The sequence below is a fragment of the Callorhinus ursinus genome, unplaced genomic scaffold, assembly GCF_003265705.2.
Source record: "Callorhinus ursinus isolate GAN/ISIS: 27379988/994484 unplaced genomic scaffold, GSC_fseal_2.0 scaffold82, whole genome shotgun sequence".
In the NCBI taxonomy this organism is placed as follows: domain Eukaryota; kingdom Metazoa; phylum Chordata; class Mammalia; order Carnivora; family Otariidae; genus Callorhinus; species Callorhinus ursinus.
Window position 1 is genome coordinate 3,547,154 of NW_027397144.1, and position 19,773 is coordinate 3,566,926.

At 41.3% G+C, this 19,773-nt stretch overlaps 2 protein-coding genes across 2 annotated transcripts in view; both read left to right on the forward strand.

The window, feature by feature from the left end:
• LOC112816542 (adhesion G protein-coupled receptor E2-like) overlaps positions 1-19,773 on the forward strand; it is a 103,480-nt gene that overhangs the window by 28,645 nt on the left and 55,062 nt on the right.
• On the forward strand, positions 1,274-19,649 carry LOC112816553 (adhesion G protein-coupled receptor E2-like). Its single transcript, XM_025863105.2, has 8 exons — positions 1,274-1,337; positions 1,933-1,999; positions 2,271-2,362; positions 3,614-3,782; positions 3,867-3,977; positions 12,256-12,531; positions 19,271-19,324; positions 19,559-19,649. Exons 3-7 carry the CDS (start codon positions 2,292-2,294, stop codon positions 19,277-19,279), a joined length of 636 nt encoding a protein of 211 aa, XP_025718890.2. The 5' UTR covers positions 1,274-1,337; positions 1,933-1,999; positions 2,271-2,291; the 3' UTR covers positions 19,280-19,324; positions 19,559-19,649.

A 19,773-nucleotide genomic window follows, 5' to 3' on the forward strand; every position in this document is an offset into this window, starting at 1 on the left:
ACCTTCCAGAAAGTGGTCGCTTTTCTGTTCAGAGAGTTGTTGCTATTCTTTTCTTCGATCTCCTGTTGAGTTCGTCGGTGTTCAGAATGGTTTGATCCCTATCTAGCTGAATTCTTGGGACCAGACCAAATCCAGGTTTCCTACTCCATCATCTTGCTCCGCCCCCTCAAATGTGGTCCTTAATGACCATCACCCACTCACCCCATCCCCCCACCCACCTCCCTGCTAGTAACCCGCAGTTAAGAGTCTCTCATGGTTTGTCTCCACTCTGATTTTATGTTATTTTGTTTTTCCTTCCCTCCCCCAATGTTCACCTTAAATTCCACATGTGAGTGAAATCATCTGAGATTTGTCTTTCTCTGACTGACTTAATGCACTTAGGATAATAACCTCTATTTCCACCCATGTCGTTGTAAATGGCAAGCTTTCATTCCTTTTGATGGCTGAGTAATATTCCATTGTATGTATATGCCACATCTTTATCCATTCATCTGTCCATGGACATCTGGACTCTTTCCATAGGTTGGGTTTGTGGACATTGCTACTATAAACATTGGGGTGCATCCCCATGCCTTTTTTGTGTGAGGATATCCTCATGCATCCTTAGACTTAGAGGAATGTTTCAGAGGTTTTCCATAATTTGTTATGGTCCTTTGGTTCTCCAGTATTTCCTTTTAAATTGCTGGACAAGTTCTTGTTGATCGCACCTGACATCATAGACCTAGACAGCAGATGATGTGACAGTAGTTTTCTCTTGTATTGGTAGTGTCCTAGAGTAGGCTCCCCTCTCCTCCATGAGTTCTCGGTGAAATCAAATAGGCACCAAATTTAGAGGATAAAGAGTTAGGGAACTACAGAGTAAGAATAAAATATTGGTTGTGTTTTGGGGATGATGATGATGCTTTTAATGGAGCTCCAATAATATTCAGATCTCTCCATTGTCTTCCGTGCTCTCCACTTTTGGCTGCCGCACCACTAAGTTCCAAGTTAAACCATCCCAGACTCCTTTCTCCCCAGTCTTACTGAGGTTCAGTAGTTTCTTTCGGATAGACTATTTTCAATTTGTTCTGTGGTTTTGGGTATATGCCAGAGTTTCAAAATAGTTGGTTTTCATTGTTCTGTGTGTATTTTGTTGTTTTAGAAGGAGAGCAAGTTCACCAAGGTCCTTACCCCTCCATTCAGGAAGTCAGTTCCCAGGACGTGCACTCCTAAGCACAACATGCTCCTGCACATATTGCATGGAGCACTGGGTGTTATACGCAAACACTGAATCATGGAACGCTACATCAAAAACTAATGATGTACTGTATGGTGACTAACATACCACAATAAAAAAAGTGAGTATCACTGAACTGTATAGTTTAAATGGGTGAATTTTATGGTCTGCAAAATATATCTCAATAAAGCCATGAAAACATTTAAATCTAAGTTGATGGGTTTGGCAACCGATGGAAACAAATTCAATGGAAGAGTGCAAGAAAGGCCCCTAAAAGCATGTTAGGCTCACAGGACTCTCAAAATCTGTTAACACGTTTGTGGGCTTCTTTGTTTCAACACTGTTTATCTCCATAACATCATCCAATGTCAATATCTCAGCTAAAAATATAATTTCCTTAAGGAATCTTCCTTACCCATCCTAATCCCTCAGACTCCAAACTAAGCATGACATCCAATGATACATTCTCACAACCTCACACTTTGTTGTATTGTTACAGAATGTCTAATTGTGTGTCTCCTCTCCATGTGAGATATGTGGGTTTTAAGACCATGTTTACTTTCTTTACCACTGTACCTTCGGAGCTAATGACAGAGCCTGTCACAAAAGAGTCACTCAATATTTGTTGATGAATGAATGAATGAATGAATGAATGAATTTATATAATAGTTCTATATTCCCAAGGACTAATGCATTTTTTACTCTCTCTTGCTCAGCTGCTGGCTCGACCCAGAAAAGAGATTTATATGGAACTTCCTTGGGCCAGTCTGCACCATCTTCTCTGTGAGCTATGTTATCACAGCATCCCCAATGCTTAGCTGGGGGCCATTAGAAGAGCAGAATTTAAAGGGGGGTGTGTATGTGTGACAGGGGCAGGCATGTCCCTGGATTGTCATGGCATTGTTTGGTTTTCTAAGACTACTCCTCAAACTACAAATTCTAACACTGTTACTTGATATGAAAATGACTTAAATGTGGAGTTGAGGTTGGAGAGGCTAGGACACAGATCACAGATTGAAATTTTATTCAGTAAATCTTCTGTGGTTTCTTGAAGGTCAATTTAATTTTCGTTCTGATGACCCTCCGGATTTTGAAAAGCAAACTGTCTTCCCTCAACAGTGATGTATCCACCCTCCAGAACACAAGGTAAGCTTGAGAAGAGAGTGACAACCCCACAGACATATGTGGTCCTAAGGACAAAGCCATGTGCCTCAGCAGTCCCTGATGCTTCTTCTTGGGGTCTGCTAAGGGGACCTAGAGCAGAGAGATGCAGCTACCCTTCTATGGCAGCTGGCTCAGATTCAGTGGTGTGCTGATGACACCCTGGGCAAAATGTTCTGCCTATTCATTTTTTTTCCAGAAAGACAGTGAGAGTGTGGGGGAGGGAGGAGAGGGCTGGGGGGAAGGAGAGAGAGATTCTTAAGCAGGCTCTACGCTCAGCGTGGAGCCCAACATGGGGCTCTATCCCATGACCCTGGGATCATGACCTGAGCTGAAATCAAGATTCGGATGCTTAACCGACTAAGCCACTGAAGCGTCCCTGTTCTATCTATTTCTAACCCTCTTTTGTAACTCTCTCAGCAACAGGAAGGATTGGCATTGGTTAATAAATGTTCTTTGGACTTTTGCCAGCAATCTTATGACAAATGTACAGAGAATATTTATGTTCCTAAGAAGCACTTAGAAAAACCTGTGATTGCTCTCACAACCCACCCTACATTTCCACACCCCACCCTAGTTCAGGCTCCTTCTGACCCCTCTTTCATTTCTCTCTGTGGAGAAAATGTAGTCAACGTCAAATCTTCTGGGAGGCTTGGGTAGTCCTTTGTTCCAGCAACCTTTGTGCAAATTTTTGCTTTCTCTTCCATGTTCCTATTATTATCCATTCTAAATGAAAATAGGAATCTCCCTTGGCTAATTGAATTTAAATAAAAATAAACTAATGATGTACTGTATGGTGACTAACATAACATAATAACATAAAGAAAATAAAGACGGTTTCTCAAAAAAAAAAAAAAAGAAAAGAAAAGAAAATAGAAATCTTGCCATTGTTGTTTTTTAAATCCCAGGTCCCAGCACAGAGCTGGATGCAAAATGCCTTCTCAGTAGTGTTGAATGAATAAAATTCAAGATCTCCATGGAGCATCATAAAATTTTTGAAACTTACATTATGAAGTATCCCTATCCTCCTCAATCCAAATCAAAACACCACCCTGGTCCCTCATGGCATTTTTTCTGTAAGGAATCATTGACAATAAAGATCAAAGCTGATCACAAGTCAGTCTGAGAACTCATCACCAAAAGAGGAAGAAAGGAGAATCCATAGGGCAGAGAGGAGAATGTTTGTCATTGTGTTGCCCCGGGTACATCATGAACCTCCTTTCTTGTCCAACCCAGGATGCTGACATTTAAGGCCACAGCTCAACTTTTCATTTTGGGCTGCACCTGGTGCCTGGGCATCCTGCAGGTGGGTCCAGCTGCCCATGTCATGGCTTACCTCTTCACCATCATCAACAGCCTGCAAGGCTTCTTCATCTTCTTGGTGTACTGCCTCCTCAGCCAGCAGGTACCACTGCCCAGCTCCTACCCAGTACTCCTCCCATCTTCACTCCCTTCAGTGAGCTGACCCAACCATGCATTGCCTCTGCAGGTCCGGGAACAATATAAGAAATGGTTCAAAGGGATCAGGAAAACAAGAGCTGAGTCTGAGAAATACACACTGTCCAGCAAGGCCATGTCTGATGCCTCCAAATCCAGCATGGTAAGATCACGCATTGCTCCCAGAGCGCTTCACTAAGTGATCTGCTTAAGTACCATATACTTATCACACTGAACAACTTTAGTGTGCAGTAGATGATGCCCTAGGGTGGCTCACACTTGGTTTGCTTTTTGACTCTTTACCTATTAATGTAATGTTAATAATTTAGCTGTTAATTAATTATTAACTTTTGGCCTCCTCTATGAAGATGGTGCTTCCATGTGCTCTTTGGATCCCATCCTTCATACCTTATCAATTATCTTTAAATTACTGTTCACGCATTCTCCTCTCTTTCCACTTCCCTAAGGCACAATCTCAACAATATTCCTCCCATAGTCATGGAAACATGTTTGGTTCTCTTCTATCTTAAAAACATGTACTACTTGCCCCCGTTTTAGCTACCAGCCAAAAGTTGACTTCTCTGTCTCCATTTCCTTGCCTTAATCTTACTCCCTCCTCTCCCAGCTCTTGCAAATAGGGTTTCTTTCCCCCATCATGCCACCCAAACAATCATCTCTTAGACCTACAGTGATCTCCATGTCCCTAAAAGTTTTCTCAGCAACTTCTAACTGTTCATCCTTTCTCATGAAACACTCCATCCTTATTCTGTGTAGATTCTACTCAGACATGCTTCTATTTCTTTCTTCCATTCTCTCTAGATTTCTCTCTTTGTTTCCTTCATTGCTTAATCTAATGGATCAGTTCTGGAATAACTTCAGTCCTAGCTAAATCTTTCCTCCTAGACAAAGCATCTATTCTTTAGATAGTTACCACTGGACACAAATGATGGCCATGTATATTTCTCTTGCTCTGATCTCTGAAGTCTAGACGAGTATTTTCAGCTTCTTATTTCTTATGTCTTGAAGACACCTTTAGCTCAGGCTTCCAGTAGAAGACTTGCAGTCTTTACCCCAATTTAATCCTTTCTCATGACATCTTTCTCTGGATGATATTGCATCATCCTGTGGCACAAATTTGGATCATAAAAGTTACTCTCAACAATGATTTTATTTCCCACCACAAACTATCCATTTTCCAATCTTTGTTGTTTTTATCTTCTCAGTATGTCCCCAGTATGTCCTGCTGGCTCAATCTTCATCACTCCTCCTTAGCAGGCTGCCATCTTCGCTTGGCTGAGCAACTGCTGTATCCTAATTTACCACCCCTTTCTACTCTTGTCAGCTTCTCTTGCATATTCTACACACAATTCAGAGGGACCTTTTCAAAACATAAATAAAATAATGTCACTCCTTTGTTAAACTCATTACATGTAGGATTAAACCCCAAATCCATAAATCAATGAGTATTTGCTTGGGTTGTCTCCTGCTTTCCTCTCCAGCTTCATCCACCATAAACTCACCATTATTTTGGCCACATCAGATTTCTTTCAGTTTTTTAAATTCACTGTGTCTCTTTGGAACAAAGACTTTGCACATCCTCCCTCTACTCCCTCTCCTTGAAACACTCTTTTGTTTTCCTTGACTCAAAACTAGGTGAGCCGTCAGATCTCAGTTCATGTGTCCATTCCTCCAAGAAGCCTTCTCTTCCTGCCTTGATTAGGTCAGATTCTCTTGTTTTTCACTCTGATAGCCCCTGTGCCTTTCCTGCAGAGCAGTTGTTGGAGTCATTTACTCTTGGTTTTCACTGTTCCATTAATGTCTGTCTTCTGTCTGGATTTCAGCCCTGACAGTGCTATGTTGGTTTTTCCTTCTAATGTATCCCCAGCATTTCACACAGGGCTAGGCACATAGAAATGCTCAATATATAATTGCTGCGTGACTGATTAAATTAAATGAATAAACTGCATTTGCAGAAGGTGCAGGAACAGTCTTCCTCACCAATCTCTTTCCAACTTTCCAAGTGCTCGATAATTATCTAGTGAGCAAACAAGTGAATGAATAAATGAGTGAATGAATTGCCTGACCAGGAGGGTATTAAAACAGTAGAGTAAAGAAGTGATTAGTTTATGATGTCACTTTCTCCTGGGAATATCAAGATAATTCTCTGCCCCATTGTTTCATTATTGACCATCATGTCTACTGAGTAAGACCCAAATATTTCCTTATGATCCATGAACATCATGTAGACCTTAGTTCCCAGACTGAAGCAGGTCTGGAATGAAATACCACCTCTCTCACACGCTTGCTATGTGAACTGGGTCAAATTGCGAAGCATCTTAAATCTTCCACTGCCTCCTTCCTCTTTTCCCTGCATAAGACAGTTTTCTTAAATTTGCTCAATTGGAACTAATTATTTGCTTCTGTGTGTAGGCTTTCAGGTGGCTCAGATATTGGTGGGAGGGGGCTGAACATCTCCCACACACATTGTAGATGTTGATTCAGCCAAGGATGGGGAATGTAACCAAGCAGGAGCTAATGCAGCATCCCTTGGTACAGCTGATGCCACCACACAAGGGAAGGGTCCCACATATCAGAGATGTTCATTCTGGCTATATCACAGCCCTGTCCCACTTGGGGCTTGCATTATTCAGGAAGAATGTAATAAATAGTTCATACCTTTCTGTTTAGGGAATGCTAACAGTACTTAACCTCCGTGTTCTTTAGTTAGCTCAGCCTCAGCAAGGCCATATCGTCATCCCTTGGAGCTTTTCCCTAGTAGTCCCTGAATAGGATGTGAGCTTCCCTCACTCCAGAATCCCAGAAAACAGATTATTTCCACATATACACTTCAATTGTATTAGTTTCCTTTTGCTGTTGTTACAAGTTTTCACAGACTTATTGCTAAGAACAACACAAATATTAGGGGTGCCTGGGTGGCTTGGTTCGTTAAGTGTCTGACTCTTGATTTCTGCTCAAGTCGTGATCTCAGGGTCCTGAGATCCAGCCCTGCAGTGGGCTCCAGGCTCAGTGTCAAGTCTGCTTGAGATTCTCTCTTCTCTCCCTCTCCCCACCCCCTTGCACTCTCTCGTTCTCTCTTTCTCTCTTGCTCAATTAAATAAGTAAATCTTTGCTGCTATGAACTTTGGGGTGCATGTGCCCCTTCTTTTCACTACATCTGTATCTTTGGGGCATATACCTAGTAGTGCAATTGCTGGGTCTTAGGGTACCTGTATTTTTAATGTCTTGAGGACCCTCCATACTCTTTCCTAGAGTTATATGCAACTAATGAATCACTGAACACTACATCAAAAACTAATGATGTATTATATGTTGGCTAACTGAACATAATAAGAAAGTAAGTAAATTTAAAAAAAATGCACAAACATATATCTTACAGGTCTAGAAGTTCGAAGTTTCAAATGGGTCTTATAGGAGTAAAATCAAGGGGTCAGCAGAGCTGAGTTCCTTCTGGAGACTCTAGGAGAGTTTTTAATTTCTCACCTTTTCCAGCACCTAGAATCTGCCTGCTTTCCTTAAATAGTGTCCCCTTGCTCCATTCACCTTTGAAAGCCTGCACTGCAGGATCTTCAAAACTCTCTCGCTCTCACTCACTCTCCCCTGCTTTTGTCAGTTGTATCTCTTCCTGTCTTCGACTCTGCTTCCTCCCTCTTTCTTTTAAAAAGACCTTAGTCATTACACTGCCTCACTTCCCATCTAAGATACGTAACTTAATTTTAGCTCAAAAGTCCATTTTTTCCCCATGTGGAGTGACAAATTCACAGGATTCAGAGAGGAGAATGTGGGCCTCTTTGGGAGAATCATTACTCTGTCTACTGTACGTAGTTTTGGTTTGCTTATTGTAGAACCATGAAAATCTGCCTGGTGTTATAGTGTTTGAGTAAATATCACCCCCCCTCCCCTGAGATGATCTGCACAGTAAAGACACATACTTTCTGTGAGAAAAATAGCATCAGATAGCCAAGGAAGGTGTGTAAAATGTAAGTCATCTGATCAGCTCTTTCTACTGTCTGTGAGCAAAGGACCAAGCAAATCCATTCCTTAATGTAGTTCTATCTTCTCTTGTCTCTTAAAATTTGGTGCCTCTCATGTTTAAAGATATAGGAATGTCTCCCTCTCATCTTGGCTTCTCTTCTGTGGCTTCCTGAAGCCTTGTTCAAGAAAACCACAATATTTGCTCTTGCATTCAGTTCTGAATAGTTTCACAAAGCACCATTTTTATAACCTTATTGTGTAGAGATAAGCATGTGAAGTTGCCTAACTCAAACAGCAGAAATCACACTAAGCTTGCTATAGCCCCAGGAAAAAATAACTCATATTGATAATGGAAGGATAAGGGAGAAAAAAAGGAGAATTCACTGTTTTTTTCCTTTAGATCTTAGGTGATTGACAACACATAACATTTCCAACCTTGTGTTAATTTCCCACCTTCCCTCTTTTATTTCTTTACCTGTAAACCAGAATTTCACAAACCTTGAAGCAGAGGGATCAGGACATACATCTTGAAAGAGACAGATTGTTTTTTTTTTTTTTTTCCTGTAGCCCATTTCATTGGTCTTATCTTCTGTAACTTGGGGGTTAAGATTTGTAGGGAGATGGGACTTCTGGGATGACCAGGGTCTCACCTAATATAATAGTGTATAGCCTTTTGCTCTTCCTCAGACCTATTTACCTGGCAAGGAAATTTTGTGATTGAAGGATTAATTAAATTTCTTAAAAAATATTTATTTATTAATTTAGAGGGAGAGAGAGAATGAATGGGAGGGGCAGAGGGAGAGGGAGAGAAAATCTCAAGCAGACTCTGCGCTTAGCATGGAGCCCAACATGGGGCTTGATCTCACAACCCTCATCATAACCTGAAATCAAACCAGGGGTCAGACCTGTAACTGACTAAGTGACCCAGATGCCCCAAAGGAATCTTTAGAATTATCTTTCTGTAGTCTTTTATAACATTTCTAAATATTATTTTTTCTAGGTTAATTAAAAAATATCTTGAGTTATATCCACTTATCCCATGGAAAATTGGAACTGTTATTCTCTGAGCAAATGAGAGGATAAACAAGACTGTTGTGTGTGTTTCAAGAAATTCACCACGTCAATAATGTGAAAGAAGTCAACTATGTTTGACATCAAGACCTGCATAATCTGGAATTTTTCTGTGTCTTTCAGTGTGCTAAGCAAACTTTCCACATATAAAGGGCCAGATGTGGCCCAATTTCTTGGTCACTTTGTGTTACATCCTTTTCTGAAACCTCTCCTTCCTACAAAGACTCTTCCACATGCTGAACATCTATGAGCTGGAAAACCCACCTCATTGGATTTTACTACCAAAAGCATCCATAAGAATGGAAAAGTTCACACCATAGTATGGATTTTGAAATTTCTTTGTTCTGTTTTCTGTGCAGTTAATTATTCATTCATTCAAATATATTGATTTCTCATTAGGTCTAAGGCAGAGAGCAAGAGAGACACAGGTTTTGCCTACATGGAGATTTAAGGGGGCAATAAAGTGATTTTTGCACCCAGAGTTGACTCAGAGGCTGAAAGATTTCTATAAATTACATCTCTATTGCTGGACAATTGAAGTATAATCCATTTCACAGACATCATCTTGTCTCATCATGTGATGATACAGATAGTTTGGAAACTCAGATCATGATATGTCTGTTTTAGTTTTTGTGGACCACTGTATTAGTCAGGGTTGTCCAGAGAAATAGAACCAACAGGACACACACACACACACACACACACACACATTTTTATGAAGTGATTTATAATGAGGTATGGACTCACATGATTATGGAGCTAAGTCCCATAATCTGCTGTCTGCTAGCTGGAGACCCAGAAAAATGGTGGTGTAGGTTGAAGGTCTGGGATACCAAAAGCTGGTGGCGTATATTCCATTCTGGGTCTGAAGGCCTGAGAACTAGGTATGTTGATTGTAGAAGATGGATGTTCCTGTCAAACCATCAGGCTGAGTTAATTCAATCTTCTTCCCCTCTTTTTATTTTATTCAGGCTCTCAAGGGACTGGACGATGCCCATCCACATTGGAGAGGGCCTTCTGTGTTACCCAGTCCAACTCAAATGCTAATCCCTTCTGGAAACACCCTTACAGATTCACCCAGAATTTATGTTTAACCAGCTATCTGGCATCCTCTGGCCCAGTAAAGAGGACAAACAAAATTGACCATTATGGCTAGAATCTATAGCAACAATTTAAGTCTGCCATTGTACCATGAAATCCTCTATAATGAATGATCATGACTGTGTTTTAATAAAACTTTATTTTTGGACACTTAATTTGAATTACATGTGATGTTCACATGACACAAAATATTCTTCTTTTGATATTTTTCACCTGTTTAAAAATGTAAAGACTATTCTTACCTTGTGGGCTGTACAAAACCAGGTAGTGAGCCAGATTTGGCCCATGAGCTGTAGGTTGCTGACCTCTACCCTAGTATGTTCTGGGGAGCTCTTCATCCACACCAATTTATTCAGGTACTTTCCAAATATTTGATAAACATTACTCTTTAAGTCATGATGCTACATTGATAGAAATGGAAATGAATAAGGCAGACTTGATTCCCATGTCAGAGAATCCCAAAGACCTGTGTATTGGCTTAGATTCCCATAAGGAAATATCATAGACTGGGGGGTTGTTTCAGCTCATAGATGTTCAGCATGTGGAAGAGTCTGATGAGGTGGGTTTTCCAGCTCATAGATGTTCAGCATGTGGAAGAGTCTTTGTAGGAAGGAGAGGTTTCAGAAAAGGATGTAACCCAAAGGATGTAACTCTTCCTGGCTACCTTCTCACTGTGTGCTCCCATGGCCTTTTCTCCCTTCTCAAGTATAAAGTGAAAAAAGGAAAACCCTCAGGTGTCTCTTCTTCTTTTTTCTTTTCAAAGATCTTTTTATGTATGTATGTATGTATGTATGTATGTATGTATTTATTATTTATTTGTGTGTGTGTATGTGTGTGTGTGTGAGAGAGAATAAAAGCAGGGGGAGCAGCAGGCAGAGGGAGAAGCAGGCTCCCCACTGAGCAAGGAGCCTGAAGTGGGACTGGATCCCTGACCCTGGGATCATGACCTGAGCTGAAGACAGATGCTCAACACACTGAACTACTCAGTTGCCCCTCAGATGTTTCTTCTTACAAGGTCACTAATCCCAACATAAGGGGCCCACACTGATCTCATTCTAATTATCTCCCACAAACCCCATCACCAAATACCACACATGGGGGCGAGGGGCTAGGGATTCAACATGTGAATTGGGTAAAGGGTCACAAACATTTAGTCCACAACAATGTGTAAGGTGGGAAACCAGAAGAAAAGGAACATACAGTATAGTAGTTACTGTGATCTATGGGACCTTGTGCCTGTGGGGACATGGCAGACGTGGAACAAACCCTGGCTAGGGAAGGCAGGTGGTAAGGAGCACTAGGGTCAACTGATGGCTGTATCCCTAGGTTGTGGCTTGGGAGGCTGATCTCAGCATTTGTCCCCATATCTTTATTTATTTATTTATTTATTTTTAACAGTTTCATAGGTAGAATTTAATGATTAGCCAGTTGCATATGATACCCAGTGCTCATTACATCAATTGCCCTCCTTAATGCCCAAAACCCAATTACCACATCCCCCCATTCACCTCCCCTCCAGCAACCCTCAGATGGTTTCCTAGAGTTCAGCATCTCATGTGGTTTGCCTCCTGCTCAATTTTCATCTTATTTTGTTTCCTTCCCTTCCCCTCTATTCATCTGTTTTGTTTCTTAAATTCCATGTATGAGTGAAATTATATGGTATTTGTCTTTCTCTGACTGAATCATTTTACTTAACATAATACCCTCAGTTCCATCCTTGCAAAGAGCAAGACTTCTTTTTGATGGCTGAGTAATATTAAATTGTATAAATATATACCACTGCTTCTTTTTTTAAAATTATGTTATGTTAGTCACCATACAGTACATCATTAGCTTTTGATGTAGTGTTCCATGATTCATGTTTGTGTATAACACCCAGTGCTCCATGCAATATGTGCCCTCCTTAATACCCCAGCCTGTTGCTGTTATCCAGATTCATATTTCCCTGTGGGGAGATCTCTAGCAATCCCATGATGGGTTGTAAAGGTACAGAGGCTTGAGGGTGGTGGAGGGGCACATCCAAGATTATGGGGCATCTGGAACCCTCAGCCCTAGGAGCAGCACAGAAGTACTTTGTGGAAGGAATACAGGCCAGAGGAAGAGTGGTGGGGATTAGGGCAATGCAGGCATGTGGCCAGGGGGATGCAGAGTGAAGAGCTCTGGTTTGTAACTAGAGGACACCAATGTTTTCTCTCTCCCTTCATCCCTCCCTCTCTGTTTCTATCCTTCCTTCCCTCCCTCCTTCCCTCTCTCCCCCACTCTTTCTCCATACACAGAGGAAAGATCATATGAGGACACAGGGTGCAGGCAGCCATCTACAAGTCAGGAGAGAGCTCTTGCCAGAAACCAACACTGCCGACATATTGACCTTGGAATCCAGCCTCCAGGAAAAATTTGAGAAAAAAATTTCTGTGGTTTATGACACCTCTTTAATGCTATATTATTATGGCAGTGCTCAATTTTACTACACACGGACATGGGGAAAACAAAGAAAATGTAAAAATGCAAAGAAAATCACCATAATTCCATCAGAGAGTAGTGGAACATTTTGGGTATGTTTTTCTCATCTTTTAAAACATCAGGAATATTTACTTTGTCAATAAATGTGTATCTCAGACTGTGTTGAGTATTGCTGAAGAATAAAAACACCTTGGTTCTAGACCTGCCAGGGTTTAGGATTGTTGGGGTTGCATGAGGGAGAGCTTTGCCGTGATGGGATACTTATCTAATTTATTGCACGGACAGTTACAGGAACCCACACATGTGATAAAATGTCACAAAACTGTACACTCCCATTGTGCTAATGTCAGTTTCTTGGTTTAGATATTTGACTACTGTTACATAAGAACCCAAATACATAAAATATATCTTTTGCAGGAAGCCAGGGGAAGGACCTCTAGGTATTGTTTTTTTTTTAAATTATGTTATGTTAATCACCATACATTACATCATTCGTTTTTGATGTAGTGTTCCATGATTCATTGTTTGCGTATAACACCCAGTGCTCCATGCAGAACGTGCCCTCTTTAATACCCATCACCAGGCTAACCCATCCCCCCACCCCCCTCCCCTCTAGAACCCTCAGTTTGTTTCTCAGAGTCCATAGTTTCTCATGGTTTGTCTCCCTGTCCGATTTCCCCCCCTTCATTCTTCCTCTCCTGCTATCTTCTTCTTCTTCTTCTTTTTTTTAACATATAATGTATTATTTGTTTCAGAGGTACAGGTCTGTGATTCATCAGTCTTAGACAATTCACAGCACTCACCACAGCTCTCATACCCTCCCCAATGTCCATCACACAGCCACCCCATCCCTCCTACCCCCCACCACTCCAGCAACTAGGTATTGTTTTTGAAACATCTTGTCAATCTATGTTTATTTCAAAATAAAACTTAAAAATAACGATGTCTGTTTGCAACGACGTGGATGGAACTAGAGAGCGTTATGCTGAGCAAAATAAGTTAATCAGAGAAAGACATGTATCATATGACCTCACTGATATGAGGAATTCTTAATCTCAGGAAACAAACTGAGGGTTGCTGGAGTGGTGGGGGGTGGGAGGGATGGGGCGGCTGGGTGATAGACATTGGGGAGGGTATGTGCTATGGTGAGCGCTGTGAATTGTGCAAGACTGTTGAATCGCAGACCTGTACCTCTGAAACAAATAATACATTATATGTTAAAAAAAAAAGTGAAAAAAGAAGAAGATAACAGGAGGGGAAGAATGAAGGGGGGGAATCAGAGGGGGGGATGAACCATGAGAGGCAATGGGACTCTGAAAAACAAACTGAGGGTTCCAGAGGGGAGGGGGTTAGGAGGATGGGTTAGCCTGGTGATGGGTATTAAGAGGGCACGTTCTGCATGGAACACTGGGTGTTATATGCAAATAATGAATCATAGAACACTACATCAAAAACTAATGATGTAATGTGTGGTGATTAACATAACATAATTAAAAAAAAGAAAAAATAAAGATGTCTGTGTATATGGACAACATATTCATTATCTATTCATCTGTTGAAGGGCATCTCGGCTCTTTCCACAGTTTGGCGATTGTGGACATTGCTGCTAGAACACTGGGGGGCCTATGGCCCTTCTTTTCACTACATCTGTGTCTTTGGGGTAAATACCCAGTAGTACAATTGCTGGGTCATAGGGTAGCTCTAATTTTAATTTTTTTGAGGCACCTCCACACTGTTTTCCAAAGGGGCTGTACCAACTTGCATTCCCACCAACGCACCAACGAGGGTTCCCCTTTCTCCACAACCTCTCCAACATTTGTTGTTTCTTGCCTTGTCCATTTTTGCCATTCTAACTGGTGTAAGGTGATATCTCAATGTCGTTTTGATTTGAATTTCCCTGATGGCTAATGATGTTGAACATTTTCTCATGTGTCTGTTAGCCATTTGTATGTCATCTTCAGAGAAGTGTCTTTTCATGTCCTCTGCCCATTTTTTGACTTGATTATTTGTATTTTGGGTGTTGAGTTTGAGAAGTTCTTTATAGATCTTGGATACCAGCCCTTTATCTGTAGCGTCATTTGCAAATATCTTCTCCCATTCTGTGGGTTGCCTCCTTGTTTTGTTGATTGTTTTCTTTGCTGTGCAGAAGCTTTTTCTCTTGATGAAGTCCCAAAAGTTCATTCTTGCTTTTGTTTCACCTGCTTTTGGACATGTATCTTGAAAGAAGTTGCTGTGGGCGATGTCAAAGAGGTTACTGCCTATGTTCTCCTCTAGGATTTTGATGGATTCCTGTCTCACGTGGAGGTCTTTCATCCATTTTGAGTTTATCTTTGTGTATGATGTTAGAGAATGGTCAAGTTTCATTCTTCTGCATGTGGCTGTCCAATTTTCCCAGCACCATTTATTGAAGAGACTGTCTTTTTCCCATTGCATATTTTTTCCTGCTTTGTCGAAGATTATTTGACCATAGAGTTGAGGGTCCATATCTGGGCTCTCTATTCTGTTCCATTGGTCTATATGTCTGTTTTTGTGCCAGTACCATGCTGTCTTGGTGATCACTGCTTTGTAATGTAGCTTGAAATTGGGCAACATCATGCCCCCAGCTTTGTTTTTCTTTTTCAACATTTCCTTGGCGATTCGGGGTCTTTTCTGATTCCATACAAATTTTAGGATTGTTTGTTCCAGCACTTGGAAAAATGTCATTGGAATTTTGATCGGGATGGCACTGAAGGTATAGATTGCTCTGGGTAGCATAGACATTTTAACAATGTTTATTCTTCTGATCCATGAGCATGGAATGCTTTTCCATCTTTTTGTGTCTTCTTCAATTTCTTTCATGAGTGTTCTGTAGTTCCTAGAGTACAGATCTTTTACCTCTTTGGTTAGATTTATTCTGAGGTAACTTACAGTTTTTGGTGCTATTGTAAATGGAATCATTTCTCTAATTTCTCTTTCTACAGTTGCATTGTTAGTGTATAAGAAAGCAACTGATTTCTGTGCATTGATTTTGTATCCTGCCACATTACTGACTTGCTGAATGAGTTCTAGTAATTTAGGGGTGGAGTCTTTTGGATTTTCCACATAAAGTATCATGTCATCTGCAAAAAGAGAGAGTTTGGCTTCTTTGCCAATCTGAATACATTTTCTTTCTTTTTGTTGTCTGATTGCTGTTGCTAGGACTTCTAGTACTATGTTGAACAATAGTGGCAAGAGTGGGCATCCTTGATTTGTTTCTGATCTTAAGGGAAAGGCTCTCAGCTTTTCCCCATTGAGGATGATATTCGCTGTGGGCTTTTCATAGATGGAATTTATGAGCTTGAGGAATGTTCCCTCTATCCCTACACCCTGAAGAGTTTTAATCAGGAAAGGATGCTGTATTTTGTCAAATGCTTTTTCTGCATCAATTGAGAGGACCATATGGTTCTTCTCTCTCCACTTCTTAATGTATTCTATCACACTGATTGATTTCTGAATGTTGAACCACCCTTGCCTCCTGGGGATAAATCCCACTTGGTCGTGGTGGATGATCCTTTTAATGTATTGTTGGATCCTATTAGCTAGGATTTTGTTGAGGATTTTGGAATCCATATTCATCAGGGATATCGGTCTGAAATTCTCCTTTTTGACGGGGTCTTTGCCTGGTTTGGGGATCAAGGTAATGCTGGCCTCATAGAATGAACCTGAAAGCTCTCCTGCTGTTCCTATTTTTTGAGACGGCTTTAGGAGAATAGGTATTATTTCTTCTTTGAAAGTTTGGTAGAATTCCCCAGGGAATCCATCAGGCCCCGGGCTCTTGTGTTTTGGGAGGTTTTTGATCACTGCTTCAATGTTGTTACTGGTTATTGGTCTCTTCAGGTTGTCAATTTCTTCCTGTTTCAGTCTTGGTAGTTTATAGGTTTCTGGAAGGCATCCATTTCTTCCACGTTACTTAATTTATTGGCATATAGTTGCTGATAATAATTTCTAATAATTGTTTTATTTTCTTGGTGTTAGTCGTGATCTCTCCCCTTTCATTCATAATTTTATTAATTTGGGTCCTTTCTCTTTTCTTTTTTTTCTCCTTTCTCTTTTCTTTTGGATAAGTCTGGCCAGTGGTTTATTGATCTTATTAATTCTTTCAAAGAACCAGCTTCTGGTTTTGTTGATCTGATCTACTGTATTTCTGGTTTCTAATTCATTGATCCCTGCTTTAGTCTTAATTATTTCCTTTCTAATGCATGGCTTAGGCATAGTTTGTTTTTTTTCCTCACAGTTCTTTAAGGTGTAAAGTCAGTTGGCTAGAGGCTTGGATATATTATTCAGCTATCAGAAAAGATGAATATCCAACTTTTGCATCAGCATTGATGGGACTGGAGGAGATTATGCTAAGTGAAATAAGTCAAGCTGAGAATGTCAATTATCATTTGTTCACTTATTTGTGAAACATAAGAAATCACATGGAGGACATAGGGAGAAGGAAAGGAAAAATGCAGGGGGGATATTATAGGGGGAGAAGAACCATGAGAGACTATGGACTCCAAGAAACAAACTGAGGGTTTTAGAGGGGAGGGGGGGATGGGTTAGCCCAGTGATGGGTGTTAAGGAGGGCACATATTGCATGGAGCACTGGGTGTTATAAGCAAACAATGAATCATGGAACACTACATCAAAAACAAATGATGTACTGTATGGTGACTAACATAACATAATAAAAAAAAAAAGAAAAAAGATGTCTGCGACTAGATAATGGACAAAAAATGATCTGTTCACTCTGTGCCACAGACCTCATAGGGGCCAAAATAGCAGTGGAATTACCTTCATGTTTGGGAGGTCTTCCTATATCAAAATGATAGAAAAAGTATCAAAGAGGCTTTCAGTATGAATACTAGAAATGCTAAGGAAATACTTAAAAAGAGCAGTTTGATTTTCAGAGATGTTCATGATGGGAAAACACAGGGGAAAGGAGTATCTAGACCAGCAGTTTACTAAGTAGCTCATCTAAGACATAAGTAAACAGGAAGTCTTTTCAACACACCCAGATCAAGACCAGACGGCATTTTCTGTGGCTGGGCTTGCCGGTGTCAGCACCATGAGGAATGGGCATCTAATGTTGCTGCCAGGTAGGGCAACTAAAGCTATCCAGGATCTCTATCCTGTTTGAGAATGTTCTCCATTCTTTGCTTTATTTCTAACATTTGCTCTATTTCTTTATTTCCTACTATCTCTCTAAGGGAAAGCAGGAAAAAAAATGTAAGATTGGAATTAACTCAGTTATATTAAGTTCTCAAAGAAGAAATTTAGTTAAACTTATTTCTAGGGCAAATGTGGGGACTTATCAGTGCTTCTCATTTTATTACATGTATTAAACCAGGTTCTCCAGAGAAAACATAATCACTAGTTTCTGTATATGTATCTATCTGTATAGAGATGTAAATGTGTGTGTGTATGTATATATGTTTATGTGTGTGTATTATTATATAGAGAGATGAGAGAGAATGTGTTAGTTTAAGAAATTGGTTTATGCAATAGTTAAAGTTGGAAAGTCCAAAATCTGTAGGGTAGGCTGGAAACCCAGGGATGTTTCCAGGGATGTTGATGTTGCATCTCAAGTCTGAAGTCAGTTTGGAAGCAGAATTTTCTCTTCCTTGGAAGAAGTCAGTCTTTTTTTCTCCTAAGGTCTTCAACTGATTGGATGAGGCCCACCCATATTATAGAGAATCTGCTTTACTCAGAGTCTACTGATTTAACTGTTAATCTCACTTAAAAAACCACCTTCACAGCAACATCATGCCTCCCATGAATGGAATGACAGACTCTAATAGGTGGCCAGGTGATTGCCTGTAGGGTAGATTCCTTCACACCTGCAGTGGTTTTCATACCATGATGCCTGCCCAGTGACCCATCACTCAGGACCAGATTGGGAGGTAAAGGGAAAGCCTGTTGCCCTCAGTGTACTGTAGGATGGCCAGGAGCTCACTTGGAAGGAACCATAGAAGCTATGGGTGCTGCACCTGGAGAGGCCACTTAACCAGGAGATGGTGACTCAAACTGCTAGTGTGATAGTTCTCACCCCTCACCTATCATCAGCTTCCCATCTTGTGATTCCATGGCTTCCTGCCCGACCAATACCACTGTGAGCTGGGACTCAGACTTGGGGATCACTCCCAAACCCATGCTCTTATTGTTTGCATTGAAACATGTATGTTGAACAGGGGGAGTGATCCTGGAAGAGAAATCCTCAAGGTAGATTTCCGCCATCGCCGTAGAAAAAAGGACCTGGCTGTGGGCAGAGCACACCAATCTGAGGACTCTGTGCTTCAAGATTTAACCCCTTTGATGGGAGAGGCTGTATTTTCTTTTTTTCCCCTCTTTTTAAAAGATGTATTTATTTATTTGGTGGGGGGAGGGTTAGAGGGGGAGGGAAAGGAAGAGGGAAAAAATCCCAAGTAGACTCCCCACTGAGCGCAGAGCCCGGTGCAGGGCTCCATTTCCATCATGACCTGAACTGAAAGCCAGAGTTGGACCTCAACCTACTGAGCCACCCAGGTGGCCCTGGGAGAGGCTGGAATTCCTAAGTTGTGTCCCTGACATCACCTGTGTATATTCTGTCCCCTTACCTGTAGCAGGGAGGTTCCACAAGGATGGTGTCTGTTAGTGAGTGATCACTTGGGAGTCCAGGGAGAGGGAGGGAAGAGGACTGGTCCTCAAATCTTCATAAATTACAAAAGCCTTGGGAGAGCCATGGGCCACAGCATCAGAGCCATCTCCCAGGATGCAATGGCCGTGAGGACAAGGGTTGAACCTGGAGCTCCATCTCCTCTCTGTGTCATCTCTCTGTTTTTTCTGTGCCAGGACTCTTGATGCTGCTGCTGTTGCCATTGGGAGCTGCAGCCCAGAAGTCTAGCGGTGAGTCTGCCCAGCCAACCCCACTGAGGCTCCGGTCTTCTGAAGATAACAGAAACCATTTCTACCTCCCCAAATGTCCAGAGTTTTCTGTCCTTTCCTCTTCCAATGGCAGCCATTCCTCTCCTTCCTCCACCTCCCCTCCTCTGCTCCTAGACCCCTAGCTGGCAGCTGGCTCCCTCCATTTCTTGACCCTTCTGAATGTGATGTCTGTCCCCACGGCCTCTATCATTACAGACTCAACTCGCTATTGCCCTGCGAACTCCGCTGTTTTCAATGACACCTCCTGTCGTTGCTCTCCGGGATTCAGTTCTTCATCTGGGGAGATCTTCTACAGTGGCACTGAGCGTTGTGAAGGTACAGGGGTTTGGGGTGGTGCAGGGGCATGGAGATGGTGGAGGGAGGTGATGGGGGGAAGATGTTCTTCTCTCTATGCCTCAGTTTGCTTGTCT

What these genes read in the sequence shown, in the direction of transcription:
- LOC112816553 (XM_025863105.2), top strand. Translation starts at nt 2,292, where the DNA reads ATGACCCTCCGGATTTTGAAAAGCAAACTGTCTTCCCTCAACAGTGAT. An exon ending in TCCACCCTCCAGAACACAAG is followed by an intron (nt 2,363 to 3,613) that starts GTAAGCTTGAGA and finishes TGTCCAACCCAG; the next exon opens with GATGCTGACATTTAAGGCCA. An exon ending in ACTGCCTCCTCAGCCAGCAG is followed by an intron (nt 3,783 to 3,866) that starts GTACCACTGCCC and finishes TTGCCTCTGCAG; the next exon opens with GTCCGGGAACAATATAAGAA.